The 23,529-nt window shown below is 39.6% G+C and overlaps 1 protein-coding gene across 3 annotated transcripts in view; it reads left to right on the top strand.

The window, feature by feature from the left end:
- The window catches only part of LOC141760213 (protein phosphatase 3 catalytic subunit alpha), an 80,258-nt gene extending 58,648 nt beyond the window's left edge, over positions 1-21,610 (top strand). Inside the window, exons 9-14 of one of the 3 annotated variants that reach the window (XM_074622822.1) lie at positions 5,319-5,444; positions 6,123-6,194; positions 9,494-9,578; positions 10,934-11,031; positions 14,811-14,840; positions 19,860-21,610. In XM_074622822.1, coding sequence (XP_074478923.1) covers positions 5,319-5,444; positions 6,123-6,194; positions 9,494-9,578; positions 10,934-11,031; positions 14,811-14,840; positions 19,860-20,062 — 614 coding nt within the window. In that variant the 3' untranslated portion in view covers positions 20,063-21,610. Of the gene's footprint in view, positions 1-5,318; positions 5,445-6,122; positions 6,195-9,493; positions 9,579-10,933; positions 11,032-11,559; positions 11,755-14,810; positions 14,841-19,859 lie in introns of those variants that run through there. The other 2 variants (XM_074622823.1, XM_074622824.1) reach the window with 2 other exon arrangements.
- Positions 21,611-23,529: the final 1,919 nt, after the last annotated feature.

Below are 23,529 nucleotides of genomic sequence, written 5' to 3'. Positions count from 1 at the left end.
TCCTGAAGTGACTGCAGTGGAGAGAGGGAGAGGAGGGAGGGGGGGGGGTGTAGTTGGCAGTTGCACACTTCGGAGATTGCTTGCGGTTTTGTATTAATGGAATGTTTTCTGCTGCATCATTATTGACTGGTCCCGAAAGCCAACAACTGAATTCTAATGGTTATGGCGCTTGGATAGAATGAAAGGTAAACGACAGGGATGTTGCCAACGCTGTTGATGCTTATTTTAATTTTTTTTTCTCGGCCCCGAGACAGTGAAGGATTGATTGGGTTAGATCCATCTCACACCTGTTAGACCTTATATAACCAAATAAATGTCTCGTTCCTCTCGGTTAGACGATGAGGTGGAAACAGGAATGGAGTGATGGAGTGGAAACTTGAATTTGAAAAAAACAAAACAGGAATGTGCTGTCGCCAAGAGAAGGAGGCGAGGGCATCACTCTGGTTCACTCACCGGTCAAACTGGACAGCGTTCGCATTTTACACCGTTTCCTGCCTGCGGTCATGTGCTGATTGGTAGGTAGCAGAGATGGGTGATTTAAAGAGAAAGGAAGTGGAGTGGTATGATTGGCTCCTGGCCCCGACCACTGGAATAAATAGCAGGATGGAAGCTAGGGCAGCGATGACGCCAGCGCAGCAGGGAATTCATTTTTCCCCCCGCGTAATGAGTGCCAGCGAGAAGAGTATCCCTGGCTTCAGATGCCCACCCATCTGTTATCATTCTGGTCATTACTGGGCTTCCCTTCAGTTTCCTGTAAACATGCTGCATCAAACAAGAAAAATGAAAAACATAATGTTATGAAGGACAACCTCTTTTTGTTCGATACCAAGTGGGATCTAAAACTCATTACAGTATATTATAATTTATACCCAGGTATGGGTATTGTTGAGATTTGATCAATTCTGATTCCAGGTGTGCTTATTGGTTAGAGCCATTGTTCCCATTATCATCATATATTTGAGTACAAAAACTTAACTAACTTACTTTATATTGAGCTATATCCATGACAACTCTGTCCACTTCAAGAAATCTTTGTTTTAAAACCAAAATATTTTCAGATTAAAAGCTTCCTTCGTCCACTAAAGAAGACCATGAGATGCTGTTGAAAGTTCCAGAAAAAGATAGTAAGTGGACTTTGAGTTAAAAAAAAAAAATTTAAACCATCATCATTTTGAAATCAAAAACAACTTTAAAGATATCTTTATTTTTAAACTAAAATATTTAGAAATTTAAAGCTTCCTTCGTTCACTGAAGAAGACCATGAGATGTGGTTGAAAGCTCAAGAAAAAGATACTAAGTTTACATTGAGTTTAGATGTTTTTGTTTTTTCAAACCATCATAATCTTGAAATCAAAACAACCTTTAAGATATCTTTGTTTTCAAACTAAAATATTTTCAAATTAAAAGCTTCCTTCATCCACTGAAGAAGAACATAACATGTGGTTGAAAGCTCAAGAAAAAGATATTAAGTGGACCTTGAGTTCAGATGTTAGTTTTTTTCAAACATCATGATTTTGAAATCAAAAACAACATTTGAGATACCTTTATTTTCAAACAAAGTATTTTGAAATCAAAAGCTTCCTCCATCTACTGAGGAAGACATTGGGTTGCAATTGAAAGCAAAAGCTAATAAGTGGACCTTTTAGTTAAGATTTTTTACTTTCAAACCAAAATGATTTCCAATCAAAAAACTACCTGTTGTCAGCTAGTCATTAGTCCCAACTCTACATGGGAGCTGCAGTTTTCTGTGCTACTGTAAATGGTCTCATTGATTTATTAACTGAAAATGAATTAGAAACTATTCATGCATTGTTCGACTGTACATGATCTACATTCAGCCCCACCGTCCACGTGTCTGACATCAAATGGAAGTAGAGCACTGACTGTAATGGACCGAGAAGGTCTAAAACGGTTTGGCCTGGAATACTAATCCAGTGGAACTTGATACGAGAGGCCTCGGAGAGACAGATCTGCAGTCAGCATTAAGCGTCAGGGCAGGACGGTGGGAATCTCCCCCTCATCTCAACACAGATTTAACAGGCCTCGTTACCGGGGAAACCGAGTCAAGGCACTCCCTTATGAATAATTAATGAGCGGGCGTCGCCTCGCAATATCTGTGTTACCGTGGCAGCAGGCTTGGCCTCAGCTAAACCTGCGAACCACCTCCAGAGCAGCAGAGACATCTAGTGGATGTCATGCAGTGTTAACCACAGCTGGTCACCTCAAAGGCAGTGCCCTCCTGCTGGATGAGACACAACTTTGCATATAATTGTTGTAAAGCGTGTTCTGATAATGGGGCAGCGGCAAAGTGTTGCTCCTGTCACCCTTATCTGCATGTCTAATGCGATATACAAAAAAAAAAAGAGCGTGGGCTTTCTTGACCTGCTCGTACCCACAGCTTGTGTTTGTTTTGCACGGGGGAGGTTGTCGGGTGTGTCTGTTCCTTTAAAGGGAATCGAGTTTTGAAGGAGGGGACGACAGGGGAGCTGACCTTCTCCCCCGCTCTGCCTTTTTTCCCTCCGGGCGTCCATGGCTGCATTCAATCAAGTGCCTCGACCATGTTTATGCAGTATGTGATGTTTATGCAAGGCCTGCCCACGCGTGCGACTGCTTTCATGCACGCACATGTATAAAACACCCACGGCCCCCATCTGAGTGTGTCAGCGCTCGGCTTTTTCTGATTGAACTGCATAGTATTTCGCTGATATCGAGAATAACGGTACAATAATGATACAGTATGTGGATGTTCCCCCCTGCAGGAGATTGTTCCGTTTGTGCTGGAGGATGTGTGTATCAGAGTGGGATAAAGAGGTGACGGCTGTGGAATATAATGCTCTGCAGTACTTAAGGGACCACTTTGATTGCATAGTTACCGCACTATATGCATTACCATGCCTCATTGATTCCACACACACACACTGAGGCAAGCCCCAGCCCTAGCAGGATGTTTTCTGACCCCATTTGCGTTGCCACCGAGGTTATAGCTGCTTGGGATGCCAGGTTTGATGACTTGCTATTCCCGAACCGGAGAGACAGGCCGAGGCAGGAAAGTCCCCCACGGTGACCCAGCCACGGTGTCCGCTTACCCCCAGATCTGGGCCACCAGACTGGCCTTGTGTATGTAAGAGGCCGGGTTCTCTATATACAGCACGGGTATATTTATGTTGGGCATGTTTTCCTCGGCGCCCACGTTCACACCGTGGCTTAATCACGGGTGAGGTCACGCGGGGCACCCTGTGGTCAGTGTTTTTTATGTCGGCGTGTGATTATGATAAGGATTTCTGTAAATATATACTAAATACGTCACACAGAGAAATACTTTATATGCATCCTGTCAGCAGGCTGGAATTAATCACACAACAACACACGGCTTAATTAGCTTTTGCTGCTTTTATTCTGCTTCCCTTTCTACACCCTCACTGTGAACACCAACCGAACCACACCCACTGGAGTCTCCACTGTCACCTGATTAATATAATAATCTAATACTTAATACTAATAATTTAAAGCCACTATGTGTAGATTTGTTTTTATGATTGTAGCATCTTTTTAATTGTTCTGATAGAATTAATTTTACTTTGTAGAAAAAAAATAAACATCATTAAAATTACCAAAAATAATTTGTTTTAAAGTTCGATATGTAGACAAATAATTAAAAAAATAAAAAAATACATCTACAGAGCTTTTCAAAAGGTGACAAATAAAAGTAACGAATATTATGATGGTGAATTAATCATTTGAAAAATGTTGGCGGGTCCAAAATGTTTTGTTTATATCTGTGGAAGATATCTGATGTTTGGTTCCCACTTCTAACTAGGCTTGTGAGACAATAATATAACGTTGGTATCACGTGTCTCAGTGTCACTCCACTCGACCATAAAATATGCAGGTTGTGCAACCACTTGTTGTGAAGTGAATACAATGGAACGGGGGAGGGAGAGTGCGACATCTAGTGGCTGAATGTCTTCAATAGCACCTTTAAAGCAAACTTCAGTCTTATAAATTATTGAACTGATGCAGCACATATTGCCTGGAAAATGATCATCACACAGTGTTTATATGATCATTACCTTAGCTTCCTGTCTCTGCTGGCTACTCTCTCTCCCCACCCCCCTCACCACCACCACCAGGAATTGATGGTTTTCTGTTAACTAATGAAAAGTGCTCCGCCTATAGAGCCCAAATGCTGAGCCATGTGTTTCTGTGCTGTTATTCGTGTCCAATCCTGTGAATGACAGACATGCTTCAGCAACTGGGGGCGGTAATCAATACGCAGAGGAAATGCTCCAGAGCGGGGAAAAGGGGGATTGATTTTTCTTTTTTTTTTCAAAAACCCTGGTTACCTTCATTTGGATGCAGTTTTAGAGCCTGGATTTACACGTCTCAACCTGCAATACAGTGTATATATATTAGTCCTTCTGTCAGAGTGGGAGATTGACAAACGCTGATGTTAATACATCACCTTAGAATTTGAATAGGTAGCTTTATACTGGATCCTTTTATTCACTCTCATCACCCAGAGGTTGACTGACAGCATCTGACAAAATGTTGAGTTCCATCCAGGCCTCAGCTCAGTCTTGGTGTTGATGACAGTGTTTTTTTGTTTTTTTTAACACTTTTCTCAATTGTTTTTTAGCCAAATGGAGCTCCATAGCAAGTGGTGATTTTGTTTAGTCACAAGTCTGCACAGCACCTGCAGCTAATGAATCATTAACCAAGCAAGGTAAACAACAAAAACAGCCAGGAACTTTTCACATTAAACTCAAATGTGTTATTCTATTTAATAATTGAAGAAGAAATGCTTCAGACCGTCGGGGAATAACTTAACGGACCGCATGAATATACAAAAAGCCAGTTTAGTAAACTAAAGTATTTATTTCCATTTAATGTGCTGGCTCCTCAGATGGTGATGTACTCCAACAACCATCCCTGTTTCTTGGTACTTTAGGCTGAGTACTTTGTGGGTAACCCTCTCCGGGCTAATAGCATGTTGGACAGTCCGACAGAGGGATATGTACTGTACCTTGGTATGTGAAGCTGCTGAGACCACACAGTATTTCTAAGTGGTGGTTGGGAACAGGATGGAGGCTGGTAATGGACCTGGACCTTAATCAGATCCGATGCTTTCTCTTGGTCTGTTGAAGTATGGAGTCAAGTATTGATTTCAGACTGCTGTGTTTGTTCTATCTGAGACTTTAGAAGAGGAAAAGATAGATGTCACATAGATGTTACAATAATCACAACCTTCGATACACACCTTATATATTTGGACATATTTTAACAACCGCCTGTCCTCGTCTTTTCTTCCCCCTCCGCAGCGGCAGTGCTGAAGTACGAGAACAACGTGATGAACATCCGACAGTTCAACTGCTCACCTCACCCTTACTGGCTGCCCAACTTCATGGACGTTTTCACCTGGTCCCTGCCCTTCGTCGGGGAGAAGGGTGAGCACACACATACAGTAGATTCTCAGTACGCTCTCGATGTGATATAATGAGAACATTGAGTACGAGCAGTTTTTGCCAAATGTTGTTTACACCATCAAGTTGTAATGCACATTTAGTTTCCCCGAGTCAGTAATGAAAATGGCCCTGCCTCAAGAAATGAAGCAGTATAGCCAATTACAGTTCATAAATACAACACGCACTACACATGCTTTACGAGCCAGAAACATGCAACGCTAAATCCTGCAAATCAGCAAAAAGTGCAAGTCATTGAAAGTTTAAAAAATGGCCAAACATGAGCAAAGGTTTGCATTCTCTTACTGCTTCGAAGATTGTTTCAGGCGTTTGTTTTTTTAGGGCACCACACGGCCATATCTGTGACACTTCTGTGTCAATGAATCACACATAACTACGACCGATGCACTCACTCCAGGAAGCCTATTTTGGGTGTGACCCTTCCGCACAGGGCCGTTCCTAACAATGTTGCAATGTCACTGGTGGACACTGCTCACTGGGTGTGCAGGGAGGGGTCACCAGGGTGAATCTTTGTCCGTCTAACTGGACTTGTCCTAGCTGGATACCTTCAGACACACTTACCAGGTGGAATACATGCAGAGATATGTTAAAAAAAATAGGTGCCATGTTGTAAAATATATGTTTTTACTCATTTCTTCACAGTGACTGAGATGCTAGTGAACGTATTGAGCATCTGCTCCAATGATGAGCTGACGACTGACGAGGAGCTGGACGGTAAGCACAGCAGTTCTCACTACAGTCTGACTTTGCTCCACTAGAGGGAGTCCTCTGCTAATAGGAGTACCAGACACACACACTCATTCAAAACCTCATACACAAGCCTTGTGTTTTTGCACATACACACGGCTACTCTGCCCTATTTTCAGACCATTCGGTTAAAATGGGTTTCATTTTTGTAAACATTCTTCAACATACTCCCCAGCAAAGAGACAATCCAGAAGCTATTTGACACTTGACTCAGTCGAATCAATAAACCATTCTTGTATTGCCTTCAGCGGCTTGAAAATACTTCCTTTAGATACACAGGGCGAAGCCTTAGAGAGTCTTCAAAGAAAAATCTAAATTTAAGGCCTTAAAAATGTTTGAATGCCGTAAATACAATTATTTGAAATGTTTTGTTGTGCTATATCTCTCTGTGGTGCACGTCCTCTTGGGTTCAAACAGCACAGTTAGTCAGACAGTAGTCACGCTTTATGTAATCATATATAATAGTGGCAGTATCGAGTCATCTGTTTGATCCCGGGTCACAGCTTATCTACAATGAGATGGCCAGTTTCCCTCATGCCAGCCCCACCTCTTACTGCCAAACAGGAAATGATCTCAGCAGTCCTCCTCCCTCCTCCTCCCTCTCTCTTTGTGTTTACTGATGCACACAGTCTGACTCTGTAAACACCACCAAAGGCCATAAAGTCAGGATATCACCAGGTTTCAACCACATTTAAACTTTTTAAAACATATAAATGCAACCTGTTCCTTCAGTTGATTGAAGTTAAGCTCATATGATTGGCTAATTAATAATCAGGGAATATAAATAAGCAGTATATGAAAAAGTAAAAAAAAAAAAGATAATTAGATTGATTTGTACGGCAGCGTATTGCTGCCACGCCAGAAACAGAAAAAACAATTAGCATCACGTTATTAGGTGAAAAGCTTATTGTTATGACGAGATTTTTTTCACGTTATAACAAGAATTTTTCATGTTCTAACAAGATATATTCACATTATTACGACATACAAAATTATTACGTCATAACAAGTAACTTTTTTTGTTATAACAATATACTATTTATCTTGTTGTACATAAAACATTTAATGTTAGAACCAGATATGTTCACGTTATTAAGACATACAATCTTATCACATTATAACAATAAACTATTCTTGTTATAACAATATACTGATTATATTGTTATAACGTGAAACATTTCACGTTACAACAAGATAAATAATATATTGTTATAACAAGAATAGTTTCTTGTTATAGCGTGATAAGATTGTATGTCGTAATATCGCAAAAATATCTTGTTAGAATGTGAAAAGTTTGTTGTAACAAGATGTTTTTCACATAACAAGATATTTTTATTATTTTATTATTACATACAAAAATATCACATTATAACAAGAAACTTTTTCTTGTTATATATATTTTAGTTCCTTGTTATAACATGATAAGTTTGTATGTCGAAATAACGTGGCAATATCTTGTTATAACATGAAAATATCTTGGGATAACTTGAAAAACATCTTGTTACAACAATAAACTTTCAAGTTATAATGTGATACTGATCCGTTTTTTTTTTTCTGGCGTGGCAGCAATAGGCTTCCGTACATCTGGACGGTGGCACAACTCACACACTGAACAGTCCCTCAAATAATAATTATTATTATATATTATTATAATCATTATGTTCCACCAACTCATTCAATCAGTGCTTTTAGTTGATCCACTTTATTCCACATTTCCTCGTCCTCACTTTCACCTTTCACTGTTTCCTCTTTAAGCTCATTTCTTTCAGTTTTTCGAGCCACTTCCACTCTCACATATTTTGTTTATGTTCACTATGTTGTCTTTCTCACTCATGTCCTTTTTTTCTGTGCCTGTATAATCCTTTTTGTTGCACTGCTCTTTATCTGCTATTGTTTCCATGGTTTCCAGTTACCATTATGTTGATGGTTTTCACACATTTCTTTTGCATTCTCCTCCTCTTTTCTCTCTCTCTCTCTCTCTCTCTCTCTCTCTCATGCTGTGATGTCGTCACAACCGTGGTTTACCTCATCTAATTTCTCTTTTCTATGTTTTCCAGAGTTTTGTGTTCAAGGCATCGCTTTTCTTTACACTCTCGGTGCTTTTCTTGCCTCTTATTTCGCCGTCTGCACCCCTCTCCGCCACCTCCTCTTTTCATTCTACAGCCATCCACTGATCTCTCTGTCCTTTTTCTCTTGTCTACTCTTCTGGGGGTGTTTCATGAGAAGGACAGCTAATATATCCCCCCAAAAAAGGTACAGACATTAGCCGTAATGGTGTGTGCAGAGGTAGATAGACTTTTATGCAGTGCTTGCTCTCTGCGTTTTAGTAGTCTGTCAACTAACGGCACTGTTTAAAGCACCTTCTAACACTACTACTGAGTGTTTCTGTTGATCTCGATGTGTCAGTAATGTTACAGTTACATGCTCCTGCTTCTGATAAAGCCAAATCTGACACACACAAAATGATTTCCAGGAAGGTCATTCTCATTCGCTTAAGTATTTGCTGTACACGTTAAAATAAGAAGCGCTGCTACGGGAGATAAATCCCGCGGAGAAGCGTATTTTAAAGTTATAACGGTTTGTTTATTCATCAGACGACGAGAGGAAGAGTCTTAAACTAGACATCAGACTGTCAGCTCTTTCCTTTACCCAGCCTTTCACCGCACATCAGCTTCATTTCCATCCTTCATACTCCATGCATTTTTTCCAAGCTGGCTCCCAGGGGCCTTGAAACTGTTATTGTGCAAAAAAAAAAAAAAGGTCTCTTTAAACAAAGTTTTGTTTTCCAGTCCAGGAAAATTCCTGTTTGCAACCAAAACACAGCACAGGAAAAATTCATGTAGTGTGTGTGCTCATCGAACGTGCTGAAAAGCCATGTTTGGACCAGGCCGTTTTACAGATGATGTAACAAGGTTTAGTAGTACAAGTACTACCTGGGGGAAATAGTATGTAGGGGTTGAAGAGACTTCAATTGAACACCGCTAGTGGAACAATACAGACAGGCAGCATGAGTGCACCGAATGCTGAGAAATACTCAGTTGTTGTGATGTGTTGAGGGGTTCAATAACCACACTGTGTTTGTGTCGTGTTCCTCTGATGCACTTCTAGTTAAAACTAATAGTCCAAAAGTACCCGCTGTGTCTTAGCACATTTACTAAATATCACGGGACACAGACAATGAGGTCTATATTACACTTCCACAGGACATGGTTTAGTATACATGAGTCACAGTTTGCATGACTGTGTCTGACCTCTGACTCCTCCAGGTGCCACAGCTTCTGCCCGTAAGGAAGTCATCCGCAACAAAATCCGTGCCATTGGCAAGATGGCCAGGGTATTTTCTGTGCTCAGGTATGCAAACATGAACTCCCTTTTTGTCTTTTATGTTCTGCCATTGTCCTGTTAGCTTTGATACTACTCCATTACAAGAGATTGAATTAAAGCTTCACTAATCAATATTGTTGTATGAACAATAAGTCATGTTTAATGTGAACAGTCTTTTGTTGCGACGAACCAAAAGAGGATTATAACCCTCAGCTCTACGGACCGTTGTAGCGTCTTTCAGCTCATTGTTTTTGTTTTAAGGCTATTTCACAACTGGCGTTTTACGTCACTTAATTTTTCGAATTGTTGTTTTTGTCATGAGTAATTTCACACACAATGTGAATATTTCGCCTCAAAATTGCGACTTTTTTTCACAAGAAGGTTGATTTTTCTGAGCTTTCACACTGCGAATAAAGACATCAACCAATCACGTTGTGCAGAACCAAGACCGCAAACTTTATTACTCCTTTCAGCCTTGACAAAGGAAGCACAGACCAGAATCACTCTTCCGTTCTGACCTTTCACAATAAAAGTCTAGACATTTACGCTGTGTAACTGTTCACCAGAGGCAAATTCACTCAGAGCATGTAAACTAAAATAGCTTACAGTAGTTTAGGCTGTACAACAAAGACCGACTGCCAGACGCTGCTCTGGGTCAATAGGATCCTGGTTTTGGCCTCTGCCTGCGCAAATCTATTCAAACCTTTCATTGAAAAACTGTTGCAACTGTTGCAAATTTACATCGCCGGTATGAATAATTTCGATGCAAAATATATGCTATATAAATTTAGCATTTTCAAGTTGTTGATTCGTCACGCCCCCGTTGTGTAAAGGCCTTTACAGCCCACAACTTTACTGAATTGGTTGAGTCTCGCTTCTGTCTTCAACCAAGCAGGCTCTATTAAACTCACTTTACACAACTTGTCCAGCACCAAACAACAGACAGACAACGTTAGCAACTAGCTTGTGAACATAGTGGAGCATTTAGCTGCTAAAGAGCTAGACAACTAAGACCAAAACGACCGATTAGTCGACTAATTAACTAAGAGGGGGCACCCCTAGTTGCCACATGTCTGTTGAATGTGTAAAAAAAAAAGCAACTGTTTGCTTACAAGTTTACAGTATCAAAATTAAAAGCTGATGATATGTTAATGATGTGTTTTCAGCTTGTTGCACTGCTTCCAAGTGGCCTAAAAAATAATGTTTTTACTGTAACTGAGTTTGTTCTACAAGCTTAAATTATGTCTGACATTATCTTGTAGAAAGTAGTTAGATGTTTAGTCGATATTAAAGTACATTGTCCAAAACAAAATGAAATAATCCTCAAGGTAGTAATACTTACTGTAGCAAATAATGTGTATATTTCCGTGTTGATATTTCAGAGAGGAGAGTGAGAGCGTGCTGACGCTGAAGGGACTGACCCCAACAGGCATGCTACCAAGCGGAGTGCTGTCCGGTGGCAAAGAAAAGCTGCAGAATGGTAAGACTGTCACCAAGTACCCCGAGACCCCCAGCTTTGGCCCCCAGAACGGATTCTCACACACACATAAATTCCCCTTACGCAGCAGTACCCTGAATAAAGTGCTAGCTCAGTGTTTAGGGCATACTGTATATGCAGACTCCTTCCCTTTTCCCTCAGTGATGGTCCAGGAATTTGAAATTGCTGCCTCAAAGTAATACTGTAAGTGTAGTTAAATGTTTCTGGCAGCTTCACTGTCCTTTCTATACTGCATGTTTTAGTTAAATACTTCTAACAGCTGCTCTACATAGCCTTTTTCCTGGATAAATGACGATAGAATATCAAGTTATATTTCCTATAGATAGTCAACTCTTCCCGAACAATGCCGGATACATTCAGGATTTTCTTTGTCCCTTTGTCTTCTCTAATGTGTCTCCCTCCCGATGTCTCGCATTAATACCCTGTCTCCCCGTCCCCCGTCTCTTTCTGTATTCCACTGGTTTTATCTCAAATATTACCTGTATCTTTTTCTTTCTCCTTTCTTTCTAGAAACTGCAGGTATAATCGGTTGTGCAAGTATTCTGTTGTGTTATTTTTTTCTTCTTCTTTTTTTCTTTTTGTGAGACAAGTTTAGAGTTCAGTCCACCCTCTTATGTTGAATTCCAAACACTCCCTAAATGAGTTTGACAAGCTGCTGCAGCGAGGAAGTAAAGGCTTTCTGGAAAAAACGCCTTTACAGACACTTCAAATTTACCCTGGGACTCCTGACAGAAATGGTCACTTTATTGTCCAAATTTGAGCGCTTTTTTGTTAGTTGCGGATCCCAGCAGTGCTCCGTCGGGATAGACGCGGGACTCGCTGTGATTCAAAGGATGAATTGGAATTGACACAAGCAACTGTGAATGAAAGGGGGATAGCTGCTGTCTGCCTTTCCTTTACAAAATAAAGCAGAAATCCAGACAACTTCCCTCTCCTCTCACAGGTTCTCGCACATCAGCTAGCACTTTCCTAAATGCATGCATAAATACGTTGCACAAAGAAATATTACATAGTTTTTACTTTAAAAAGCAAAATATCTTATCTTTATAAGAATAGGTACCGCTTTACTTTAAAGGGAGCGTATATAACATTTCCAGAACAGCGACCACTGTGGAAACAAGTAGCAAAACTGTGATAATGCTAAAAGCTAAAAAGCTAAACTATGTTTTAGTATAGCATACACTAGAATAATAAGTCATGTAAAGTTTGCTAACATTAGCAACAAGAATCTTCTGGTATATACCAGACCAAGTGAGGCTTTAGCAGCAAAATCCCTAACTTAATTGAATCGAGCAAAGGTGTTTTATTGCATATGAATTCAACTTTTCTTTTCTAACATGAAAGAATGTGTCATTTTTTATTCCAAAAGTCCTGTAGTTTGACTTTAAAGAACAATAGCACTCAGTTTCAGCTTTAACACATGACATCCGCATGATTATGGAAGATGCAGGTAGCAGATGGAACAATCTTTTCCACAAATCAAGTAAAAAGAAACAGAAACTACACACAGAGCACAGATTGTGAACTGGGCTCATTTTTAAATTGCATTGTTGTTTTGATTTGTGACCTCTGGTGGGAGGAGAAGCAACCAAATTGGAACGAGATAACATCTGGACAAAGTTGGCAATTCTGCGTGTCTCAATTAGGGAGGATGGGATGCTCTCTATGGAAGACCACAAGTGTCACGTAAATAGTAATAAAGCATTTCATTAATTAATAACTAATTGTACAATACAAAACAGCCATTAATAATTTTTTTTACAAATAAATGTATTAATCATGAATAAATAGACTAAACTACAAATTATATAATTATTTGATATTTTAATGTGCAATAACAATATTTATAATTTCTCATTTTATTTCCCATAAAAGTATCAAGTAATGATTTACTTTGTCATTTATTTATAGATTAATAAATTGATTTGTAAACAAATGTATTAACACTTATTTGTTATTGTACATAATTTAAAAAGACATTAAAACACATGAGTACATCATTTAAAGATACATTAATTAATTAATAATTACATTTAAAAATATATATGAAAATGCAGTTTAAAAAGAGAAACAAAAATAACTGCATTCACAAATCGAATTAAGATACAGATTTTGATCAGGTATTTAAAAGGGCAATTTCCTTTCCCTATTAGTTAATCAATTTGATTAGTCATATATCTTGATGGATTAATATTTCATTTGTAATCTATTTTTATAATTCCTCTTTTTATTTCCAATTAAAACATTGAATAATGACTTACTTTGTAATATACTCTATTAAATCATAGATTAATAAATTGATTTGTAAACAAATGTATTAACACATATTTGTTATTGTACAATTAGTTATTAATTTATGAAATGCTTTATAACTATTTCAAAGACACTTGCGGTCCTCCGTAGCTCTCCTCCTTTATGTCAGCCGTACTGATTTAGGCTGAACAGACAGGACTACTTTTTACATTCAGATGTACATTAAGTAATAAACAAAGCTAAAAAACGCTAAACACTAACTCTAAATTCATAGAATGCAGCATATCCAATGAAAAATGTGTAGTAGACTCAAATACCATATTTAATATACGGCTTTTAGCCCAACATTAACTGTTCTTTTAGATTTACATAAACACACTTTGTGTTTCTGCTGATGACCTGCATACCAGTGGTGGTCCTAAGGATTAACATATAGGATTATGGAAGTTGAACAGTGTTTGTTTCTAAGCCATTTGGAAGCAGCTGACACTAAAGAGAACCCCCGTGAAGGTAGAGTGATGTTCAGAGATTCCTGTTGCAACATTGGTAGAATCACATTGCTCCCCTCCTTTATAAGCAGACGCCAGTGTGCTTCTACTGTAATGTTGACTCCCATCAACCATTCTGTTTACAGTCTGTTGCTCTCGTGCCTTTTTTGTAAATCTCATCCTCATGGTAGTATATGTCCTGTAGTCTTCAGTACTGTATAGCCGTTACTTTGCTGTCACCTTCTTCCTCATCCGTGTCTTTGTGTAAAGCTGATTTACACACTTGTACTGTGAATTTATGAGCTCAAGGACGACTGTGTGAACTTGGTAAGTGGTTAGAACACCAAAGGTTTCTTTTTCTCCCCTCGCACTTCACAAAAGTAAGCCAGCATTTTTGATATTTCATATCAAAAGATGCTAATCCTGCAGTTCCAGATGCTGCTTCATGTCGCACACAACACCACAGTAACGCTGCTTCATGTGTTTTACGGCGCTTCGATTTTACATTAACAATGAAGCCATAAAAACCCACAATCACACATGCACTTAAACCGTATTCCTGTTTTCCATTCATCCTATTTCAGCTCTCCCTTCTCTGTGTGTGCGTAACAGTAAAGAACTAATATACTTCCAGCTTTAACGTGTTGTATTTGCTATCAGTGTTCGTCCCCGCAGTATTCATTTTTTTTCTCTCACCACATCGACTCGTTTGTCAGTACTTGTACCTCAAAGACGCAATCCTCTCCATGAGGTCGTTCGCTGCCACAAACATGTGTCACCTTCCCTTTTTACAGATCTGGAACTCATCAAAAAGCTAAGGCTCATCCCCTCCTCCTTCCCCCCCCCCCCTCTTTTGCTAACATCCATGTGTCCTTTTGTCATAAAAAATGTGGAGATGACGTTAACCTCTGTTGTCGGCATTGGCTGTCTTTGCTGCTCATTGACTTGTTCCTAGGACAAAATGAACTCCTCTGCTCACTTCTCTCATTCGTTTTGCAACCCCCCTCTTCTTCTCTTCAGCTACTATTGAAGCTATTGAGGCTGACGAAGGTAAATGGGTCCGGCCGCCCTCTTCTGTTGCTTTTCATGGCAATAGACAGGGGGCTCCGCTGGGTTTTCATTCATCTCGCTGGTGCTTGAATAGAGTGTGTTGGGTGTTTGGGCTAACAAAATGTGGCATAGTGTTAACGGAGAAAAAAGAAGTAAGTCAAATTAGGAAATCCTGTGGTCACACGATGTTTTAAAGGGGAATGGATTTCATAGCACAGATTTTTTTTAAATCACACTGGGATTTTTGAGTGAGTGCAAAGCAAACACATGTAATGTTTCACGGAAATTTGCAGGTTATTCTTAGTTAACCGCAAAAAAATTAGCTTTCAGGACTGTATACCTTGCTTTTCATCTCAGAAGTTTAAATCTTTCATTGGAGATTATCAGACCATCCAGGTTCAGGATAGAGGTTGCACTTGATGAAGTGCACATTCACACTCACATACTGTGGGAGGTGTAAATAAATGGGCATCATAAGGTCATCTGGCAGCTGTAATGAGCTTTTTTCCAGATACCAGAGGCACCGGCTGGACCGGCATATTGTGTCCAGTAGAGCTAGACCACCACAGTGTTTGGTAGATCTTGTCTAGGAGTACACAACCCTAATGTGGTGTAGAATGCAGACACAGAAGGAATCAACATATTTTTGTTAAATATTGTAATAAAGTCGTGTAAAAAGGTTACATGTTCTCTAAGCTAAAGCTTTATAGGGGTTGCCCAGAGAGAGGGAGTTCCTTAAACAAACAAGTACTTTATTTAAATCACTCAACATGGTAATTATACCGTGGTTCAGATAGTCTACCTCCCTGCTCTGCCCTCACGCAATACAGTGAAATCTTGCTATGAAAGCTTCTAATGGTATTTCCCCTTTGAAACAACTGAAGCAGTTGTGCATTGTTGTTGCTGTTGTATTAATACCATAATACTACAGTTTTCTTTATCTGAATTGATAGAGACAAACGCTCCACAGGAGGCTTGGAAAATCCAAATTGGATTCTCCCTTCAAAGTAATTTTTATTTACATTGCCTTTGGCGCAAGTACAACCTCAACTGCGAGCTAAATAGTAGTTTTGTCGGCTGCTATTTACGTTGGAATTGTCCAGTACTTCCTCTTTTTAGCCCCATAGAGGACAGTCCATTGTAGTGTCGAGACACTTCTCTACTTCTCTCTCCATGTGGATCCTCTGTGGCCCTTGCTGTGTCGTGTTCTTTCCTGTGAGCTGCTAATAACCTGTGTCTGACCTGTGCTATGCAGCAACACAACTACGCTACCCATCATGCCCCTCTCCAAGCTCCCCACGTTGTTGTCTAAAAATGATGCCCCCCTCTCACTCCGCTCCTCATTCTAGTAAAGGGTCGTCATCTTTGCAATCATAGTTGTTATTACCATTAAGACCCCCAGTCTTTATGAAAGGTGGAAGTAACAAAATTTCAACTTTTTGGCGTTAACATTGGGCTGAAATGAAACTCGATCAAGCTGAATATTGGAGTAATAAGGCAATACTTATGAATCCCATTGAATTGAATAAAACAGCGTTGAGTGGACAGGTGTGATGCTATAGTATCAGTACTAGTGCAGTGCCCTTTCAAACACGAATACTTGGCCTGTGGTATTGCTGCTTGCAGCTTCCTTGAGAACCGCTCATACAAACAACTTCACACTTGACATTACATTTCCTTGGGTCTCGAGCAATACACCCGACAGGACATAGTTGCGTCACACACCCAAGTTGGGGCTACTCACGGTCAGAAACTCTGGTGAAATACACTCTGGTTCACGAGACAAAGACAACACACGGTGAAATACACTTAACGGAGGCATTAATTTCCAAATCACCGTATTAGTCGCGTGCTTTGACATAACCACTGCGGTTATAAAGTAGAGCATAGATTTAATTAGCGAGGGTATTTTGTTGGCGGTAACGTTATTAGTGTTATAAGTTAGTATCAAGTCTTACAGCGGGGAAATACAGTTTTACTCACTGGGGAAAAACACAACCAAGTTGCTCAAATAGTGCTGGCTGCAACATACAGTAGGTGAAATACACTTAGCGGAGGTATTATTTTCCAAATAGGTGTATTAGTCGCTTGCTTTGACATAACCACTGTGGTTATAAAGTAGAGCATGGATTTAATTAGCGAGGGTAATTTGATTGCGCTAACGTTATTAGTGTTATAAGTTAGTATCAAGTCTTACAGCAGGGAAATACAGTCTTACTCATGGGGGGAAAAAACACAACCAAGTTATGCAAGTAGTGCTGGCTACGACATAGGTGAAATACACCTAGCGGAGGTATTAATTTCCAAATAGGCGTAATAGTTGCTTGCTTAGACATAAACACAACGGCTATAAAGTAGAGCATAGATTTAATTAGCGAGGGTATTTTGCCGGCTGTAACGTTATTAGTGTTATAAGTTAGTATCAAGTTTTACATCGGGGAAATACAGTCTTACTCACGGGGAAAAAAACACAACCAAGTCACGCAAGTAGTGCTGGCTGCGACATATGCGTGAAATACACTTAGCAGAGTCCAAATAGGCGTATTAGTCGCTTGCTGTGACATAACCACTGCAGTTATAAGGTAGAGCATGGATTTAATGAGTGGCGTTATTTTGCTGGCGGTAATGTAATAAGTTAGTATGGCAAAAACCTACACAATTTCAGTTTCAATGGCAGAGTCTGCACGCTGCTGATGACATGCTCATCTCAGTCTGCAGAGCCTTGAAACTCCGCCCCGCTGCTGAACAGAGCGCCATCGCTTGTTTATTCAAAGTTGATTCAAATTGAACGTGTCGCATGTCCAAATTGCACCAAATTCGAAAATGCACCCCCTTGATTCCCCGGCAATACACCCGCCAAGTGTGAAGTAGATCGGATGAGCGGTTCTGGACATATCCAAAGGACACACAGGCAGACAGAGATTCCTCGCTTCATAGTTAGATGTATATGTATCAGCCTGGTTTTATTCATCTCAGTGGTATTTTCATAGTGTTTTCTCTACTTCCATTATTCAGTTCAATTGAATCTTGTTTTTTATTTAACTCCAGTCTAAATCATATTGTGCCCTCCACCCCTCATAACCTCCAGTGAACCCTTTAATTGCTGCATGCTCCAAGCAGACTAAACAAGTGGTTAGCACCCCAAGTACCTCTGTAGTGTCTTTGTACGTGAGCTCAGTCTCAACGTGGTTCTATTTTGTGGAAGTGAATGTCTCAGTGGGCTCCACTCTAGTGTTTATTTCCCTCCCCTTTGTTCTTTTTTGTCTCTTTGATCATTCTCCTTCTTCCCTTTTTTGTCGTTTTTTAATCTGTGACGTGACGGGGCGATCTGGATGTTTCGGGTCCTCAGGTGTTCTGGGATGTGCCCGAGTCAAGATATTCTTTAATAATAGTCGTATTTTAGTGTGCATACAATGTTTAAAATTTACAAAATAGCAGTACAAGATGGCCATTAGATGGTCGGAAGTCTTTCCACAGATTTAAAGCACAGATTGATGGCACAGTGAAAACCTGTTGACCCTGATTCCAGGAGCACCCTCTATAGATTTAGAAGGATTATTTAATCCTTTTTGTCTGTGCAGTTATGTATCATTTTGAAACTCTGATAAATGGTGTTAATGTGTTGTCATTTCATAAAAATGAGTTATATCCTTTTTTATATTAATTGTTCATCTGTTATTAAACCACTAAACATTCAAAATGATGAATATGTAAATATGCTGTACGATATATGCTGTTGTTCATAAAACGCATTTAAATAATTATATCAATGGTTGAAGATTCAGTTCAGCCTTATGAATAGTACACATTTGTGTTGCATCATACATACTGTATGTCCAGTTGAAGGATTAGGTGGACATTTTGGGAAATATACTTATTTACTTCTTTGCACAGAATTAGATGAGGAGATCGATACCTCTGTTATCTGTCCGTTCATTATAAGGCTACAGTTAGCTCAGCTTAGCTAACTTCCAATGAAGTGTTAAAATGACTTGCGAACTACCACATTAAATTCCGCATATTGTCACAATTTTTTTGTTGTTACACTTTTGTTTTTTGTACGGATTAAACAAACATAATTTAACATGTTTAATAGGCAGATTTTGTTACCGTCTTCTCATTCAACTCTAACCTGACGCGCCAGATGGTTTGTTACACCGAACAATCTGAGAAGCAGTCATTAGAAACTGTTTGGAGAAGGGCAGGCACTTAAAAAAAGTACTTGGCAGTCAATTGGATGAACCATCTGTCAATCAAACTGTTGCCGAAGCCAGTCCGAAGAAGAGCGAAAACATAATTTCCATTGAGAAAAGCCTCCAGTGCCGTTCTTTGCTCTTCTTTCAATGAAGAAATACTCTCCTGATCTGATATAACTGATGCTATTGCAGCATCTACGCTAATCTCTTCAGTAGCCGCCATTGTTGTTTTAAACAAACAGTTGCCTGTGCGTGCCGTCACTCACACCTAAACGACGCCCGTAGCTGCCAGTAGATCCTCACAGGACGCTGATTGTGCTTTGCTCTGGCTTGCCGACCACAAACGCATTACTTAAAGCCTGACAAGATGAATTTTCGTGTGATATGTGATCCTGCGATTCTCGCGTGATCTTGTGACATCGTGAGAAGCCAGCTGCCATGCAAGGTAAATTCATCTCTACCTAAGCAAGCGAAAAAGCATATTTTCCAAAATGACAAACTATTCCTTTAAATTAAGGTCTTAGATGATGATTAGTGTTAACAAGCCCTTCATTTACTCATTTTTCATGGATGACTTGCAGTTGAATTAGCCAACAGCTCCTCAGATGCCGTCTGTATGTTGTCGTTTTCTCAGTTAAACAAGTTTTTTTTTGTTACAACAATTCCATGAACCGAGACCAAACCAAAGATAAGACAAATCTGGTGATGTGTGGGTGAATGTGAGCAAGTGTGACCCCATTCCTTTTTAATCATTTAACCTCTCCCCTCTAAAACCGCTCCTGATTTCTCCCCCATTTTTTCCCTTTTTCTCGCATCTCAACAGCCATCAAAGGCTTCTCGCCCCAGCACAAGATCACCAGCTTCGCGGAGGCGAAGGGCCTGGATCGCATCAACGAGAGGATGCCGCCGCGGCGAGACGGCTTGCCCTCCGACGCCAGCCTCAACTCCCTCAACAAGGCCCTGTCTTCGGAGACCAACGGCACGGACGCCAAAGGGAGCACCAGCAGCGGCAGCAACATCCAGTGAAGGCCAACAGCGGGCGCCACTTTGGCCGACGGAGCTGCCTCACCACGGCCCGCCACTGCAGAGAAGGGGGTGAAGGAGTGAAAAAGGAGGGGGAGTGTGGAGGTGGGAGGCATCTATGGCTCACACTGGGGGGACATCTTACTTTCTAGTCTTTGGATATGCCTTCAAAATATTAGTTCATAGTCAAATCTGCTAAGTTATTGCCAGGTCACATTTCTGAACGGTCAGGCCTTTATTGTGCTTGATTCTCCACCACACTGCAGTATGTCAAAGAGAAAGAGAGGGATACAGAGAGATCTTTGAGGCGATTTATTTTCTTTTATTTCTTGAAAGACCCCAGTCGTGTAACTTCTTACTAACTATTGTACGTTTACAAAAATACAGCACTAAAAAGGACAGAACATGAGATAATGTTTTTAACATATAAGGGTGTACAAACTAAATAAGGACTATTTATTGATAACTTTTTTTTTGTTTTGCTACTCTTATAAAATAGCTCTGAAATTAATTAGGCAGTCTTAAAAAGAATGTTGCAATGTTGTCGAAATGCCAAATAATGGAACGTTTTATGGTTTTGTACATATTATGCTTACCTCAGGTTCTTTTGGTGTGTGCTTTGACCTGATTTTTCTGTATAATGGCTAAATAACTCGGTAATGAATACCTATTTTCTTGAGTTTCATAACTGGAATTTACATTTTACCTATCTATCATTTGCAAATATGTTTATTTTTTGTCTCTTTTGGAAAGGGGAGGGGGGGGTAGATTTATCGTGGCTTGCTGGAATTGAGTGTTAATTTTATCTCTTTTTAAGTATTGCGAACAAAGTAAAAATAGAGAACCTATATTGTGTAAAAAAAAAGAATACAATAAACATAAAAGTGTCTGCCTATGCATGTTTTATAAAAATCAAACAATGGAAATAGAAAATCCGAATACCTTGGCTGTGGAGGCCTGTTTTGAAATATACTGCGCTTTAGTGAACATATACTGGAAACGTATACCTGCATACTTTCAATTAACACCATGATGCTCTATGCCTTCAACTTCTTTTGTAATTGAAGCATTTAATTATCTACGATGGATGAGAAATCATATTTTTAACCTGCGCTTGTAAGTGCACACAGTCCAATTAAGCATGTTTGACAATTCTTGTGAGGTGTGTGGTTACATGTGTAACTCAAAAATGCATGATTCGCTGTTTGTGTCATATAACAGGTAAATCAGTTTTGTTCTGTTTTGTAAATGTGCCACAGAAAGTGTAATTTGATTATTATTATTATTACTATTATTATTATTTGGAACTCTGCTTTGTATATCAGTTACAGGTTTGATACTGCTCAATACTTTAAGATGAAACGAAAAAAAAAAATAACTTCGATCTTTTTTAAGAACTGCTTAAGTGCCCAAGTAATTCACTACACGACATGAAGCCTTGCTTTTGTAATTTAACTTCAAAACTGTTGGCAGATGAGGCATGCACTTGCAACTATGAAAAGTATTTTATATAACTGTTCAATAAAAATGTGCATGAATTTCAACTTGAAATGAACCCGCTTCTCCTGTGTGTGTGTGTGTGTGTGTGTGTGTGTGTGTGTGTGTGTGTGTGTGTGTGTGTGTGAGAGAGTGTGAGAGAGAGAGAGACTCCGGCTGTCCTACAGTCCTCCGCCAATGAATATGCAACCATGTAAAATAAAATAAAATACATAATACACATAGTCCTTTGGGCGTTTTTTGCATCACAAGTGCATAAAGCTGCGTTGTAGAGCTACGTGATGGTTTTTGTTTTCCAACAAGATTACAGGAAACGCACTCGGCTTCAACCCGTAATTCAAACCTGCGAGGAAACCACAGTCACAATAGAGTCACAATAATTCATTCACACCTCAGAGGTCAAGAGGGGGATAGATGCCTGGAAAAGAGCTTTAAAGCTCTTATTAAAAACATTTTTATGTAGACGAATATTTAAAAAAAAATAATATAACTACTATAACGGAAAAAAATGTCTTTTCCTGAAAAAAATTATGATTCTGAATTAATCATTTAAAAAATGTTGGCGGGTCCAAAATGAATGTTTTTGCTTATCCCTGTAGAAGATATCTGACATTCGGTTCCCACTTCTTACAAGGCTTGTGAGCCAATAGTAAAACAACTGAAACTGGTTGTGGAATAAAAAACAGTTAAATGGCTGAGGTGGACGGTAAGTGCCTGGCAACCATTGTTGTATTATTAACAATAGCACCTTTAAAAGTCCATGTGGAGCTATCATCTTTCCACTGCCACGACTTCAGCCTCCGTAAATTAGTGTTTTGCTCTCCTGTGTCCAGTTCCTCTCAAGAATTTGGCATTGACTGGCCAGTATGTAGATCCTTGTCTCTGTCCTTGGCAGTTCGGCAACAAAGGTGTTTCCTCTTCATCAACCTCAGTGACTTCTTTGATTAAACTATGAAGACTAAGCCAAGATTTCGCAAGCATACCTGTGTACACAGGAGACAGAGATCTGCAGGCTTCCTCCTTTATACAAAGATAAAATGTGGAATATGTTGCAAGAGTTTTTCGATTTATTGGTTTAACTCAGCCAAACGTTTTTTCACAGTATGTGATGGTATTTTAGAAATTAAACCTCATATCTTGAAGTACATGAGCTATTAGAAAAATCCAACCTACTTTCTTACATAGTTGTCCAAATAAAACTAATAAACTGAACTACAATTTAACTAAGCAGCCTGCATTTCTCGTCCTTGGTTTCTGAAGTGTCTCTCCTTGGTCTCTCCTGCTGAAATCAAACACAATGCTCAAATGAAAGGAAGTAAACTCTGGCATCCTGTTTTTTTTGGGAGCGCCAAAAAAACAGGAGCTAGATTTTGTAGCCTCAGAGGGATAATCTGAAGACCAACTAAAACAAACATACTGCCAAAATGAAAATGAAATTAACATAGGAGTGTTCGGCTAATCTTCAGTGGTCGCAAACCTCTTCTTGGTGTCGTGTCCGTGACTTTTCAAACTATCCACTTAACTCATGTAGAAACTAGATTATTGCTTATGAACAGTGCACGGTGACCCATCTGAGGTCATCTCCATGCTTTCTGGAGGCACTGTTACATAAACAATGAAGAATAGTAAAAACGTCATGGCTGGTATTTGAGCTGCTCCCCTGGGCTGTCAACACTTGCCTCTTTGACATTATTTAAAGAGGACCTATTGTGCTCATTTTCAGGTGCATACTTGTATTTGGGGTTTCTACTAGAACATGTTTACATGCTTTAATGTTCAAAAAAACACTTTACTTTTTTCATACCGGCTGTGCTGCAGCACCTCTTTTCACCCTCTGACTGAAACGCTCTGTTTGAGCTCAGTCTGCTCTGATTGGTCAGCTGGCCCACTCTGTTGTGATTGGTCAATCGAACGAAACTCTTCGGACTACACTCTATCTCCGCTCTAACTAGCTTTGTTTGAGGGCGTGCCAA

The sequence above is a fragment of the Sebastes fasciatus genome, chromosome 22 (assembly GCF_043250625.1).
Source record: "Sebastes fasciatus isolate fSebFas1 chromosome 22, fSebFas1.pri, whole genome shotgun sequence".
Classification (NCBI taxonomy): Eukaryota; Metazoa; Chordata; class Actinopteri; order Perciformes; family Sebastidae; genus Sebastes; species Sebastes fasciatus.
Note: the sequence above shows the minus strand (reverse complement) of the source record. Positions and strands in the feature narration are given on the sequence as shown.